The sequence below is a fragment of the Protobothrops mucrosquamatus genome, unplaced genomic scaffold (assembly GCF_001527695.2).
Source record: "Protobothrops mucrosquamatus isolate PMUCROS unplaced genomic scaffold, P.Mucros_1.0 scaffold_260, whole genome shotgun sequence".
NCBI lineage: Eukaryota > Metazoa > Chordata > Lepidosauria > Squamata > Viperidae > Protobothrops > Protobothrops mucrosquamatus.
Genome location: NW_015386336.1, coordinates 157,125 through 173,419, shown reverse-complemented (window position 1 = coordinate 173,419; position 16,295 = coordinate 157,125). Strand labels below are relative to the sequence as shown.

The 16,295-nt window shown below is 40.6% G+C and overlaps 1 protein-coding gene across 1 annotated transcript in view; it reads left to right on the top strand.

Moving 5' to 3' along the window:
• The first annotated feature begins 4,480 nt into the window (after positions 1-4,480).
• TPRA1 (transmembrane protein adipocyte associated 1) overlaps positions 4,481-16,295 on the top strand; it is a 19,114-nt gene continuing 7,299 nt past the window's right edge. The window contains exons 1-6 of the mRNA XM_015831550.1: positions 4,481-4,667; positions 4,777-4,909; positions 9,797-9,883; positions 10,610-10,682; positions 13,457-13,536; positions 15,559-15,669. Coding sequence (XP_015687036.1) covers positions 4,489-4,667; positions 4,777-4,909; positions 9,797-9,883; positions 10,610-10,682; positions 13,457-13,536; positions 15,559-15,669 — 663 coding nt within the window. The 5' untranslated portion in view covers positions 4,481-4,488. The remainder of the gene's footprint in view (positions 4,668-4,776; positions 4,910-9,796; positions 9,884-10,609; positions 10,683-13,456; positions 13,537-15,558; positions 15,670-16,295) is intronic.

The window sequence follows — 16,295 nt, the reverse complement described above, 5'->3', positions numbered from 1 at the left end:
AGTGTGGCTAGAAACTAATAGATTCTATTTCCTGAATTTTAGGAATCCAAGGTGATAGTTACTTTGGTAATATAGAGACTAGGTTTGATTTATTTATTTCATTTGTGTAACATTGAATTTGTGATGTGTAGTGTACAACAACAACAACAAAATAAGTAACACAATTACAACATAGGAAATTCAAACAAATTGCAGTAATCGTTGCAACGAGCCAATGACACCATCCAGGTCTTCAGAAATATCATCTTACAAAGGTCCAATATTTCTGTTTTGATGGGTTTTTGAAAGGAGACCAGAATTGGTACCAGCTTGACCTCTGGAAGAAGGCTGACCATCAAATGGTGGCCACTACAGAGAATAAACATCTGGAGAATCCCAACTGATCCTAACTCTTGCATTTTGGGATACCCAGTTGTCGAGAGCTTACTTTCTGGTGCAGTTCTACCCGTGGACTTGGTACTACCTGGAATAACAATCCTGAAAGTATTTAGGAAGCAAGCCACGCGGAACTTTCAAGATTAAAACCACTATTTTGAATTGTACACTGTAACTTGTTGAAAGCCAGTGTCACATCTGTAACAAAAGGTTCCCATGGCTGTAGCAGGTCCATGTGCCAGCACGCTGACAGTTTCATTCTGTACCACTTGCAGCTTCTGAGCAGTCTTTAAAAATAATATGATGAGGACCAAATTACAGTAATCTGGGAAGGGCATAAGCTTCCTGTTCCAGTGTCACCTGGTCTTGTGCCCATAGCTTTCCCTAGTCTTTTGCTTGTCAGATGTGTTAGTCTAACTCTCCTGATTTACTAGCTAACACAGTCAAAACACATAAGGAGTACATGATTGAGAAAAGTTGATAAATGTTTGGATTAATAGAGGATAAACTTCTATGTATTTTTTAAAACAACCCCCCCCCCCCATGTAGGATTGTTTGAGATTTTATTTTATCTGATGAAAATGTCCTTTTGGCTCCCTCTCTCCAGAACGGTGGCAGAATGTCAGCATTGGTGACATCAGTACCATTATCTGCGGATGATAATGCCACTTCTTCGTCTGCTCCCACGGCAGTGACAACAACGGACATTCTGACAACACCTTTGTTTTTAAATGCTACCAATAGTACTGTGCCACACAAATGCTTGGTGCTGTTGTATGAGGACATTGGCACATCCAGGTGAGATGCTGTTATTGATGGTTTCTGTTTCTTCTTCTGAAGAAGGTTCTCTGTATCGCCTGAAAGGACACAGCACTATTTGAAAAAGGTATCTTTGTCTTGTTTTTAGAGTTCGTTACTGGGACCTTCTGCTATTGGTTCCCAATGTACTTTTCTTTGCATTTCTCCTCTGGAAGCTGCCTTCTGCCAGGGCCAAAATCCATGCCACTTCCAGTCCCATTTTTACCACATTCTACATACTGGTAAGTACAAATTTTATTTTCAAAGAACCTGGGGGATATGTATATATATATTCACTTGGCTCCTTTCAAATTAGTGAAAAGGCTCAGGAGTTGGTAAAGTGTTTGGCAACTGTCAGCATTAACTCTTTCTCTACGTAGGGTGTATTTTTTATTTGGGAATGAAACATTCTTCTGACCTAATCTGATCATTGACCTGCTTGATCTTTCTTTCTTTCTTTCTTTCTTTCTTTATTTATTTATTGTTTATATTTATATCCCGCCCTTCTCCTTGCGGACTCAGGGCGGCTAACAACCAGATAAAAATACAAAATACCAAAGCTACAAATTAAAACTTGATTAAAAGACAAATATTAATAATTGGTCTAAGTAATTTAAAATTATTTTAAAACCCCCACTAAAAATTTTCCCCTAGGCTGCTTCTGTGTCTTTTGTGTTTCTGGAATATCTGATCTTTTAAAGAAGAGCAGCTAATCTCCAAAAGAGTAGACAGCCTCATTGCTGCTACTTTAGTTGTTAACTTGATTTGACATGGGAAACCACATTTTGCAACTGAACTTGCAACTTATCTGACTTATGCTCTGCCCAAATGCCATTGGCCTGGCATTTGTTAGTCCAGGGCTTTTCAACCTTTTCACCCATTGTACCACTTTTAGGATATGGCAACATCCGACTACCACCAGCAAGGTGTCAAAAACCTGATGACCAAAAAAGGGAAAAAGTGATAAAGTACAGGTAGTCCTCGACTTACAACAGTTCGCTTAGTGACTGTTTGAAGTTACAATGGCACTGAAAAAAGTGCCCCCCAAGCCACAGCCAAGCAAGACACCTGCCTGCCCGCCCGGCCGCGCTCTTCCTCCTGTCCGAGGTTTTCATTGTTGTGAGCATTTCTGCTGAGGATTGGCAGCGGGGGTGGAGTGGGGGGGTGTTTGGTTTTTATTCCCCCCATCTGCTGGGTGGTTGCAGCAGGTTTTGGTCACTTCACATGACCCTGGGACACTGTGACCATCATAAATATGAATCAGTTGCCAAGCATCTGAATGTAAATCACAAGACCCTGGAGAGGCTGCAACATTCCAGCTGATCGGCGCTTCTCCTGGGCTCAGCAGAAGTACCAGGATCAGCGCTGAGCTCCAGCTGGATCCTGGCACTGATCCTGTCGCTTCCACTGAGCCCTGACAGCCCCGAAGAAGCGTCGATCAGCTGGAAAGCGGCACTGATCCTGGGGCTTCCGCTGAGCCCCGACAGCCCTCCAGCTCCAGCCATCTCTCGCTCAGGCTTGTGCGGTGCTGCCACCGGTTCAGCTCATTCCCCTCCCCCACTACCCCTTTTCTAGGATGGCCGCGTACCACCTGCCAGATGCCCATGTACCACAGGTGGTACCCGTACCACTGGTTGAAAAGCCCTGTGTTAGTCGATGAAATGTCCATTGTTCAAGAAGACAAAAGAGAACAGCCTCTTTTTCTCTTTGGCTTACTTTCTCCTGGCAAAATTGTTCTCCCTTTAAATAACTCCAGATATTAAGATGTATTTTAAAATATAAGTAAGTGTGACATCTCTATTTTTGTTTTCTGTCTCTTGATATCCCTCCCTCCATCCTTCAGCTGGTTGATCTGTGGCAATGCCAACTAGTGTGGCTGGTAGGAAAGAATTATAGGTCAGGAACATGTGGAATACCTCCGTTGCCTATCTCTGACCTAGACCAAGAGTCACGTCATAAACCCTGCCCATCAGTGTCATGGTTGCTTACCACTAACTGAATGAGTTGAAGGCTCTGAGAGGGAATTGATAAGTGCATGTTTTCTGATGTTCCTTTAGTTGCACAATTTCAATATTTTCACATTTTTAAGGCTATTTCTTGTTAACAGTTGCAAGGAGATTAGAGAGGAATTTAAATGAGAAAAAAACATTTCCTTGCCCTTGCCTTACAGCTTCTAATTATTCTTCTTAGTGAAAACTGGTCAATTTTGAAAGATTCTACTTTTTGTGTGATATATATGTTTGTGAATCTCTTTCTGTGCCTCTCTAGGGTTGCCAGGTCTGCTTCCAAAAAATAGCGGACAAGCGGGGGGGGGGGGGTTNAGTGTGGCTAGAAACTAATAGATTCTATTTCCTGAATTTTAGGAATCCAAGGTGATAGTTACTTTGGTAATATAGAGACTAGGTTTGATTTATTTATTTCATTTGTGTAACATTGAATTTGTGATGTGTAGTGTACAACAACAACAACAAAATAAGTAACACAATTACAACATAGGAAATTCAAACAAATTGCAGTAATTGTTGCAACGAGCCAATGACACCATCCAGGTCTTCAGAAATATCATCTTACAAAGGTCCAATATTTCTGTTTTGATGGGTTTTTGAAAGGAGACCAGAATTGGTACCAGTTTGACCTCTGGAAGAAGGCTGACCATCAAATGGTGGCCACTACAGAGAATAAACATCTGGAGAATCCCAACTGATCCTAACTGTTGCATTTTGGGATACCCAGTTGTCGAGAGCTTACTTTCTGGTGCAGTTCTACCCGTGGACTTGGTACTACCTAGAATAACAATCCTGAAAGTATTTAGGAAGCAAGCCACACGGAACTTTCAAGATTAAAACCACTATTTTGATTTGTACACTGTAACTTGTTAAAAGCCAGTGTCACACCTGTAACAAAAGGTTCCCATGGCTGTAGCAGGTCCATGTGCCAGCACGCTGACAGCTTCATTCTGTACCACTTGCAGCTTCTGAGCAGTCTTTAAAAATAATATGATGAGGACCAAATTACAGTAATCTGGGAAGGGCATAAGCTTCCTGTTCCAGTGTCACCTGGTCTTGTGCCCATAGCTTTCCCTAGTCTTTTGCTTGTCAGATGTGTTAGTCTAACTCTCCTGATTTACTAGCTAACACAGTCAAAACACATAAGGAGTACATGATTGAGAAAAGTTGATAAATGTTTGGATTAATAGAGGATAAACTTCTATGTATTTTTTAAAACAAACCCCCCCCCCCATGTAGGATTGTTTGAGATTTTATTTTATCTGATGAAAATGTCCTTTTGGCTCCCTCTCTCCAGAACGGTGGCAGAATGTCAGCATTGGTGACATCAGTACCATTATCTGCGGATGATAATGCCACTTCTTCGTCTGCTCCCACGGCAGTGACAACAACGGACATTCTGACAACACCTTTGTTTTTAAATGCTACCAATAGTACTGTGCCACACAAATGCTTGGTGCTGTTGTATGAGGACATTGGCACATCCAGGTGAGATGCTGTTATTGATGGTTTCTGTTTCTTCTTCTGAAGAAGGTTCTCTGTATCGCCTGAAGGGACACAGCACTATTTGAAAAAGGTATCTTTGTCTTGTTTTTAGAGTTCGTTACTGGGACCTTCTGCTATTGGTTCCCAATGTACTTTTCTTTGCATTTCTCCTCTGGAAGCTGCCTTCTGCCAGGGCCAAAATCCATGCCACTTCCAGTCCCATTTTTACCACATTCTACATACTGGTAAGTACAAATTTTATTTTCAAAGAACCTGGGGGATATGTATATATATTCACTTGGCTCCTTTCAAATTAGTGAAAAGGCTCAGGAGTTGGTAAAGTGTTTGGCAACTGTCAGCATTAACTCTTTCTCTACGTAGGGTGTATTTTTTATTTGGGAATGAGACATTCTTCTGACCTAATCTGATCATTGACCTGCTTGATCTTTCTTTATGCTGCTTCTGTGTCTTTTGTGTTTCTGGAATATCTGATCTTTTAAAGAAGAGCAGCTAATCTCCAAAAGAGTAGACAGCCTCATTGCTGCTACTTTAGTTGTTAACTTGATTTGACATGGGAAGTCACATTTTGCAACTGAACTTGGTAACACATTATCTGACTTATGCTCTGCCCAAATGCCGTTGGCCTGGCATTTGTTAGTCGACGAAATGTCCATTGTTCAAGAAGACAAAAGAGAACAGCCTCTTTTTCTCTTTGGCTTACTTTCTCCTGGCAAAATTGTTCTCCCTTTAAATAACTCCAGATATTAAGATGTATTTTAAAATATAAGTAAGTGTGACATCTCTATTTTTCTTTTCTGTCTCTTAATATCCCTCCCTCCATCCTTCAGCTGGTTGATCTGTGGCAATGCCAACTAGTGTGGCTGGTAGGAAAGAATTATAGGTCAGGAACATGTGGAATACCTCCGTTGCCTATCTCTGACCTAGACCAAGAGACACGTCGTAAACCCTGCCCATCAGTGTCATGGTTGCTTACCACTAACTGAATGAGTTGAAGGCTCTGAGAGGGAATTGATAAGTGCATGTTTTCTGATGTTCCTTTAGTTGCACAATTTCAATATTGCCACATTTTTAAGGCTATTTCTTGTTAACAGTTGCAAGGAGATTAGAGAGGAATTTAAATGAGAAAAAAAAACATTTCCTTGCCCTTGCCTTACAGCTTCTAATTATTCTTCTTAGTGAAAACTGGTCAATTTTGAAAGATTCTACTTTTTGTGTGATATATATGTTTGTGAATCTCTTTCTGTGCCTCTCTCTCTCTCTCTCTGTGTGTGTGTGTGTGTTGGGATAACGCTTCAATTATTTGGCATTTGTGATATTCTCTCTTCCCATTCCCTAAGCTTCTGTTTTGCAGTTTCTTTTCCACTTTTGCATAAGAATTTCTTCTTCAGAAAATAAAGAAGGGATTTGCTTGCCTGTTGCAGAAAGAGGATGATATTATATTAGTCTTAGGCAAAATGGGGAAGAAGGCATGATTCTGCCAATGGATAGGTGAAACAATCTGTAGGGGCAACAGTCACAGAAGCCTGGAATTAACAGGAGAGAGGCTATTTTACTCAGGTAAAATAGCTATTGTCATGCCTGCTAGGTATGGCACATGTTCCAATATAGAACATGCAAAACCTTGATAGTATAAAATTCCACTTAAAATAGAAGAGCAAGGAATAAATTAGGAGCTGTCTTCCTGGAAACACTACAGGATTTTCTTACTGTGCTTTGTTCTCCATGGAAAAGTTAATCAGTTAGAGGGAACTCAGAGATCACAATCTCTGAACATGGTGTGAAAAATTCTGTTCACCCAGGAAAATTGGACAAAATTGCATACATGTAGGCTTTCTTAGAAGAGGCAATGGCTTAAGAGGCTTGTCCTAATCCCCCCAAAATGGCTTCTGATCCTGTAGAGCCCATTTAGGAGAAATAGTGGGACTCATTAAGGGAGATCTCAGATAATACCTAGCCAAGCAACAGTCATTCCCTTCCCTCTGCAGTTCTTTCACTTACAGTTCTGCCCCACTTCCAGTTTTCTTATACTTATTGACCTTATACCTCTCTGCCTGATCTTTGGGAATTTCTGCTGATACATTTTTTCTGAGAGTGGCTTTCTGAATATCTTCCTCTTTTTTAAATGTATTTGTGAAACAGATTCAGTCTGTCTCCTTGGTTTCCAAATACCCTCTTTGATGGCTTCTTGTAGAGCATTTTTGCCATTTACATGTTTACTCAGCAAAATGTATGCGCTGCTGTTTTTCTGACTTGTAATATTTGGTAACTGAGTGTAATGGAAAATTTGGAAGTGTAGCTCTAGTAAAAGCCACAGGTCAGAATAGGGAAAGGTAGTTGGAATTGCATCTTATTTAGACCTTAGCTGAAGCTTAGCTGCAGAACTGAAATGACTTTATGGGACAGAACAAAGACTAAAGAGGCTCATAAGGAAGCAAGATAGGTAACCTACAGCAGAGTGATAAGAGATTGAAAAACAGGAAATTGAGGCAAACACAAAGAGACTTTAGAAGTTTTGCAGCAAACTTGTAATTGCAGGGATGCAGTCACTAAACACAATTTATAAATATTTCCCCTGGTGAATTACATGTAAGATAAGACTGCAGGGTAAATGTATAGCACTGCAGGCTGCAGAAATTACAGTAAGACATTTATGCAGGTTTCTACGTTTAAGGTTAATCAGATGTAACTATTAGCCTTAGCAGCATTTATGGGTGCATAACATTGGAGGTTTTTATCTTGTAGGAATGGCATTCTGCAGTGGCTGTGAGACTGCTTAGCAATGTAACATTTCAGTAGTGATTGGAAAGGCAGGAAGGGCAAGAGCTTATTTAAAGAGCTTTAACTTTGAGAGGAAGTAGATATATTTTACTGGTGCAGCATTAGAAAGGACAATAAGATGTATTGAGGAAGCTTCATGTCTATGAATATTGAATATTGTATTGAATATTGTACAGATGTAACCAACAAATGCCAACATATTATTCTCGCTCTGTCTCTCTTTATATCTGTCTGTCTTACTAAGAAAGCATATATAGTGGTACGCTTTGGTGAGTGAGGTTGAACAAGGAATTTCCCTTAGTTGACAGTATTTTCTGAGACTGGGCATTCCTTGTGTATATTCAGGTGTATCTTCATAGCCTGAAGGGCCTAAAGCTGGGATAGACAATTAATTGTCCCAAGGAGCCACATGAAAAACTAGGACTGTTGTGGAGGATCCCCACCAACACTGCAGGCCAGATGTGGCCCATAGACTCTAAAATACCTAGGTCTGGCCTAAAGAGGCTTCCTCCAGCCTCATAACTGTAGATACTGGGCATCTGTTGGTTGAGCCACAAGACTTCTGAGATTCTGGTCATAAATGCACTATAGACACCCTGCTGTAAGTGAGACAAAATACCATCATTGAATACCATCACTGACTGTAAGGCTGAAAAACTATCCAACATATAGTGACAGAGTTTAACGAAGAGAAGGACAAGGGGGGACATGATAGCAGTGTTCCAATATCTCAGGGGCTGCCACAAAGAAGAGGGAGTCAAGTACCTGAAGGCAGGACAAGAAGCAACGGATGGAAACTAATCAAGGAGAGAAGCAACCTAGAACTAAGGAGAAACTTCCTGACAGTTAGAACAATTAACCAGTGGAACAACCTGCCTCCAGAAGTGGTGAACGCGCCAACACTGGAAGTTTTTAAGGAGAAACTGGACAGCCATTTGTCCGAAATGGTATAGGGTTTCCTGCCTGAGCAGGGGGTTGGACTAGATAACCTCCAAGGTCCCTTCCAACTTTATCATTATTATTATTAGAGTGCCAAAACAGAGCCTATAATGGAGACTTTGTTGATTTCCTGGCTGTGAGAAATGAAGTAAAAAAATATATCTATAATCTGGATATATATTTATAATATTTTAGACTTTATATTTCATACTAGCTGTACCCGGCCACGCGTTGCTGTGGCTCAGTCTGGTAAAAGCGTGTGTTGCTTTTACGTCCAACAGATGGCGCTGTTTTTCAAAAAAAGCATGTTTTTACCTGTCACAGGTGTGACATCTATATAATATAGGTATATAAAAACATGCGCGTAGTCGAATGCAACGTTGTGTCAAAATTTCAAAGCAATCGGTGAAGAACCTTCGGAGATTTAAGATTTTGAACAAACGAACATTTACATTTTTATTTATATAGATTTTATATTTTTATCTCGTGTTTTTACTGAAATGTGATGTGAATGTGCCATATGATAAATAATAATAAAATGAGACTCTGGTAGGCTTTAGCAAAGGTCAGGTTAGGTTTGAAAGCAGCCCAATTTCTTGGGAATTATTTACTGTTTATTTTTCCTATTTCTAGATTCTTTTGCCATCTGTCATGTGTCTGATTAACGAAACACTTAAAAGGACTTTCAGGCATATTTTTTCCTAAAAGCATTTATTAAGGCTACAGAGACGTCAGTACAGCATGGTGGAAATGCTTAGATCTGGCTTCTTTTCCGTTACGCATATACATTCTAAGCATTTTCCCCTCCTTTATTTTGGGGTCATGGTTCACATCTTCCAATTAACTTGGAAGATGTGATTTACTTCCGGTTTCTTTTTCCCGGGCTATCCTTATTCTCCTCCCTTTTTCCCTGTTGCCTGGTTTAACTATAAAAATACCAGACAGTTCTGCATATTGTCAAAGCAAGAATATACAGTATTTGCAGCGTTGACACCATCTTTTAGTAGATGACTTGTGGCGTATATCCAAGGTCAGAAGTTCCTTGATACCCTGTGACGGTGACTGTTGATAACAATATTTATAGTGTTAGAATATAAACAAGCATCAGCGTGCTTTGAAATATTATTAAGTTTAAAATCAAAGAAGAGAATAAGATAATGAAGTGTCTTTTTAGTGTTTTAAAAAACTCAGCTATGAAGCATTTCTGTAACCCTTAATGAAAAAAAATCCATATGGTATAGGTAACCTGATAGTTATTTTTCTATAGCTTTTCCCTGCTCCTGAATCCACTTGTTATTTTCTCTGCTGTCTTAACTTATTTTTTTTAGAAAGGTAGTCTGTATGTGTTGGCTCTGTACAACACACTTCCTTAATTCCTAGCTATTTTGTTCCAGGTGTTCGTAGTTGCTGTGGTTGGGATTGCTCGAGCTGTTGTCTCCATGACAGTCAGCGCTTCTACTGCTGCTACAGTCACTGACAAGGTGAGATCAGCTTTAGGTAGATGTAGATTTGATCCCTTCCCCTTTCCTTTTCAGTATTGAGTTTAATACTATTTATAATCAGATACAATAATATAGATATGCTCGTGCATCTGGCATATACCTCTCAAAGAAAAAGTTGGAAACATCAGTTAGATTACCATCCTGATATTGTTGGAGAGATTCAGGGGTGGTCAAAATATAGTCAAGGTACATTGGGGGTAGGAGGGATCCACCCAAAGTGAGCAAATAACTAATTTAGAATGAGTTGTTAATGCAACTTGTGACTATTGGTTCATAAGACAAACACTTGAAAGGAAGTGTCAAAACATGAAGAGCAAAGCTGAAGTTCATCCTCTTGAGTAATTGAAACTGGAGGAAAAAGGCAACCTAGTAAGAACTACTTTTACTTTCTCAAATTGCTGTGGCCATGGGAACAAAAATTCCTGAGCAATAATTAGGAGTTTATTGCTGCCTGAATGATTTGATAAGAAGCACTTATACATATCATACATGCAAAAAAGGAATTAATGTTATTATATCAAAGCGAGATCCTACCAATAGTTCTTGTATACCATAGTGACTGTACAAATAAGCAGAAATGTGTATAATGTGTGCATTTAAAAATGGAGAAATTGTGTCTTTTAATGTTCAAATTACTTAATGCAACACATTTACCCTCTCTTTGGTTGCTGAATTTGTCTCTCTGATCTGTGTTGTCACCTCTAGATCCTGTGGGAAATCACAAGATTTTTCCTTCTGGCCATTGAGTTGAGCATGGTGATTTTGGGCCTTGCATTTGGTAAGAAATCTTTCTTAGTATTATAGGCACTCTTATTTTTTCCTTTTTGGTAAATTAAAATATTAGATGGTAGTAAAATGCAAAATTAAGCAGTAGCCAATTTATACAAGAAGTAATATTTCAATATAAATATTCCCTGCATTCAAAGAAGAGATAAATATTTGCTCAGTAGTAGATGACATCCACATCATGAGCCATGGTGGCCCAGTGGTTAGAATGCAGCATTGCAGGCTAACTCTGCCCACTGCCAGAGGTTCGATCTTGATTGGCTCAAGGTTGACTCAGACTTTCATCCTTCTGAGGTTGGTAAAATGAGGACCCAGATTGTCGGGGGCAATATGCTGACTCTGTAAACTACTTAGAGAGCGCTGTAAAGAACTATGAAGTGGTATATAAGTCTATTGCTATTCTTTTACTGAATAAAACAGCTGGTTAAGTTATTGATTCTGCTCCAATATATTTCTGCTTAGTACATATTTTTATAAAACCACAAATTTAATTTTTCATTTCTATACCACCACCCCTCCTATTTACAACAACACGCTGGTATAGGTTAGACCAGGGGTAGGCAACCTTGGCTCTTTTATGACTCGTGGACTTCAACTCCCAGAATTCCTGAGCCAGCATGGCTCAGCTTGGAAACCTCTCCCTTTCCCCTCAGCATGGCTGGCTCAGGAATTCTGGGAGTTGAAGTCCACTAATCATAAAAGAGCCCAGGTTGCCTACCCCTGGGTTAGACTAAGAGAGAGCAAAAAGGCCAACACCCTGTGAATTCATTCTTTGAACCAGGCCTCCAAGTTCCTGGTCTGAAATTTGAAACACTGCCCTACTCTACCTGAGAATAAGGCAAGAGGAGAGTGGATATGTAGTCTTAAATTTCCTTAAAAGGAGAAACATCTTGCCCTCCCCCACACACTTGCAACAGTGTCTCCATATATATTGCAAACCTTTTTAAAATTAGTTTTAACAGTCTTCTTTTCACCAAAATTTGAGCCTGCATCCAGTCTTAAAACCTAATAATAGCAAGCATAGGAATCCACTCCGGGATGGCAATATCCAATCGGTAAGGAGGGTTACTATGCAGTTCACAAGTTGGGTCACAGCTGGAATAAATAAACATTGAAAGAAATCATTTTTTAAATAAGGCTGAAGAAGCTCCAAATCCTGGCACGGGGCTTTCAAATTATCTAAGACTTGTTCCCCGTAATTAAAATACTGGGTCCACAATGAATTATTTCTAAGGATGTGCAAAATGTTTCAAATTCAAATCATTTCAGGTTCAAAATACATTTTACACTTGGAACAGAGTGAGAACTGGTTCTGAGCATGAAACACTTGCCAAAAGGAGAAACAGCCCATTTTGTTCTTAAAATAATAGAATTTCCCCTGAAATGAGGCATTTTGAAACCGAAGCAGAATGTTTTAAATCTTAAACAGTTCACACTTGAAATATTTTACCTGCCTCTAAGTATTTCAGATGCTAATTTCATGCCCTCCAATGAGCTGGGCTATAAAGTTTATCATTTCTAGCTTGGGGATGTATGTGTTGGGGATGATGGGCATTGTAGTTCAGCACATCATGAAGGTTGCCAGATTGGGGAAGACTATTTCAGAGTAAGGTGTGATAGTTAGACTTATGATGCATATGGTTTGATAAAACCTGTATGCAAGACTAATTTGTACAAGAAGCTATCATCATCATGTAATGTTACCTGTAGATAGCAGGAACTAATCCTGTCCCTCGCTTGTGGCTCCCTGTGATTCTGTAGGCAGGTGGAATACAAATAGACTGCTTGTCCCATGGGCTGCTCTCCCAAAGCATTTGAATTACTCTGCTTTGATCCTTACCTTTTCATCCTGAGAATAGCTTGAGGAAATACTTATGCGGCGTTAGATAGACAGGGTACACAGCATTTTCTTTGTGTGCACAAATCAATGTTTTCTAGCGTAGTGCAGCTGGATGAAGGATGAGTTGAAGAAGCAAACCCTGACACTCTTTCAAAGTGTGTTGATGTAACAGTTTTAAATTTTCAAATGTGTTGATGTGTAATGCTCATACCTTTCCTTATGCAGCTCATCTTTGCATCAGGCAGTGTAAGGGGGAAGCTCAATATATGCAAGATCAGTATTGCTGGATTGGTCTGGGGTCATCTGATCTTCAGTAATGGGCAATCTTGCACTATTTATTTATTTGTTTGTTTGTAAAACTTATTGGGCACCCATCTTACCACAGGCTTTTAAAAGGGCCAGTATCCCATTCCCTTCTTATGTGATCCCTTCCCTCACAACTGTAGTGTATAACATAGTCCATATCAGTCCTTTTTTTTCTAAAAAAAAAAAAAGGTGCCGGAACTCACGCATGTCATACAATCCACCTTGTCTACCCTATAAGGTTCCATCCAAAAAAGGTGCCGGAACTCAGTTCTGGGCGTTCTATGAGAAAAAAAGCCCTGGTCCATATAATAAAAAGTTCATGGGGATTATTGGGATTGATTCATTATGGGGTTTTCAACCATGGATTGTTTACTAAGCTATGATGTACTGGTTTCCATACAGTGCCAAGCCAGAATGGGTGGTTATTCTCATGTTGTGACCCAGCAGGATTACACTTGAGTAAACCTACAGGTTTGCAGTTCTGTAATCTGTAAATAGTTAACATGAATTCTGGATTCTGGGACTTAGAAGCCAAAAAAGCTCTTGAGTAGATTGATGTGAGAGGCAGGCAGTCTAAGCTGTTCAGGGGTTGACTCTGAGTATGATCTTTGTTCAATTAGGCCACCTGGAGAGCAAATCCAGTGTCAAGCGTGTCCTGGGTATCACCACTGTTCTGTCGTTGGCCTACTCGGTGACACAGGTAAGCATCATTAAGGCAGAAACACCTGCCTGTCTAGGTTATGCTCTCAAGGAAAGGCAATTCTTTGGTGCAAAATTCTAGGAGATGGTTTAATGTGAAATAAAGCTGGAAGCCACTTAAAGATATATTTTGTGGTAAGCTGGGAAGGGAAGAATCTTCTTAAATGTTATTTGAGTTCAAGAATCCCAAGTTCATAAATTGCACTAAACCATGGTTAGCTTAATAGTTTATTGACTAAACCACTGGTACACATCATGGTGTGCAAATCCCACTGGCTGGCTTTGCATGAAGCACTAACTAAGCTTTCATTACTACATTATCTTGTCTAATGCTGGTAAGAGTAAGACATCCAACATGCAAACCATAAGATATTGAGAGGATTAAGCTAGCAGTTCTCAGGCCAGAGATAGCAGTTACATAAGCATACAATAAGTGTTTGATATCTAAGCAATTATGTATGGTGCCAAGACTCCATTAATTTGTGCAAAGGACAGGAGAAAGAAGCCAGAAAGAAGATTGAGTTAAAAACATCATGGCTCTAGGTATCATCCGACCCTTCTCATTGGTAGTGGACAACCATTTTTTTCTGCTGGTTTTAACTTGCAGTTTTTGGTGCTAGATTTCCTGCAGGACTGCATCAGTACCCTGAGTTAATCTAACACAGTGATGGCGAACCTTTTAGAGACCGCCCTATCCACCACCCGGCCCGCCCATGCTCCTCCCGTGCTAGATTTCCTGCAGGACTGCATCGGTACCCTGAGTTAGTCTAACACAGTGATGGCGAACCTTTTAGAGACCGCCCTGTCCCCCGCCTGGCCCACCCATGCTCCTCCCGCTCCGCCACCTGTCCGCCCCGCCCACCCGCAGGGCCACTTACCGCCTCCATGGCTCACCGCAGATCGCCCAACCAGCCCTGCAGCACCATGGCAGCCATACCCTCCACCCATGCCCCGCAGCATCATCTGCATGTGTTGGGGCGCAAGGGCGGAGTCTTGTCCCTGCTGCCTGGCTACCATGTCCTTGGCTGCACTAACCTGCGCAGGCCACGCCCGGGGACGACTGTCCTCCGGGGGGGCTGCTGGTGAGGAGGGGGCCATGGGGGGAGGTGGCGCTGGAGTGATAGCATAGAGAGGGTTTAGAGTGCCGCCTCTGGCATGCGTGCCATAGGTTCGCCACCACTGGTCTAACATTTTGATCATGCCAGGAGAAGCAGCTAGTTGTTCCTCATTTTCAGGTGTTGGGGGCAGAGCTTGAACAAAGTTTCTAAGTGTTTTCCATGATGTGGCTGACTTTCTGGAATTGCCTCCCATTAAAGGTGTAGCTATCAGCTTCTGGAAATTAGAGTTTTTCTGGGGGACTTTGGTGTTTGGATTCCATATATTACTTGGGGATGTTTTAATGTATTTATAAGATATATTTGTTCGATTATTGTACTTTGTTTATTATTGTGAATTACAGAGAGTTTGCTACAATTGTGGTAGTATGTAAATCTGGAAACAGAGGAACAAGTGAATAAATAGACTGTTTTGTAGGACATCATTTTCTCTGCCATACAGGTTCTTTTGCAGCCAAACTATGAGACTTCTGCCTGGTATAGTCTAGAAGCAAATACAGAGGTTGTAAAATCAGGAAACCTGTGACTTCCTGTCAAATCCTGGTCAAGGTTAGGGTTATGTTAAATATATAATGTTACTTAGACTGCTGTAGGTGCCATTTTCTTCTGCCATAATTATTACGGCTTTTTGTATTTCACCGAGCAACATGGGAGCAATCTAAAGTACATTAATGGAATCTCATTTGTGCCTATCTCTACACTGGGAGTTAAATCCAAAGGCTAACATTGTTCCAGGTACAGTAAATATTCAGAAGGCTCCATATTGCAAAATAGGCTGAGAGATGGTGTGATGCAAAGCACTAGCTTTTCATTGATGCCTCTTCCTCAAGCACTTCAGAATGAAAATAGAAGAATTTCTGTAAATATTTACAGTATGTCCTTTCTCATTGCTCCCTATCAATTTTCAGGGAACTCTGGAAATCCGTTATCCTGATGCCCAACTCTCAGCAGAAGATTTTAATATTTATAGCCATGGAGGAAGGCATTTCTGGCTTGCCAGCTCTAGTTTCTTCTTTCTGGTAAGTAGGAGCACCAAGACATTGGCATTTTTCCTGGATAATTAGAATTGCCCTTTTAAAATCTTACTAATATCTTGTAAATACAACAATAAAGTCCCAAGGAAAATAAGGCAGCATCTTGGATATTCTCTGTCTGCCATTAGCAGCCTCCACATCCATCCATGGTCACCGCGATGTAAAAAAGATGTTGAGACTTTAGAAAGAGTACAGAGAAGAGCAACAAAGATGATTAGGGGACTGGAGGCTAAAGTATATAAGGAACGGCTGCTGGAATTGTGTATGTCTAGTTTAATGAAGAGAAGGACGGGGGGGGGGGGACATGATAGCAGTGTTCCAATATCTCAGGGGCTGCCACAAAGAAGAGGGAGTCAAGCTATTCTCCAAAGCACCTGAAGGCAGGACAAGGAGCAATGGGTGGAAACTAACTAAAGAGAGAAGCAATCTAGAACTAAGGAGAAACTTCCTGACAGTGAGAACAATTAACCAGTGGAACAACCTGCCTCCAGAAGCGGTGAATGCTCCAACACTGGAAGTTTTTAAGAAGAGACTGGACAGCCATTTGTCCGAAATGGTATAGGGTTTCCTGCCTGAGCAGGGGGTTGGACTAGATGACCTTCAAGGTCCCT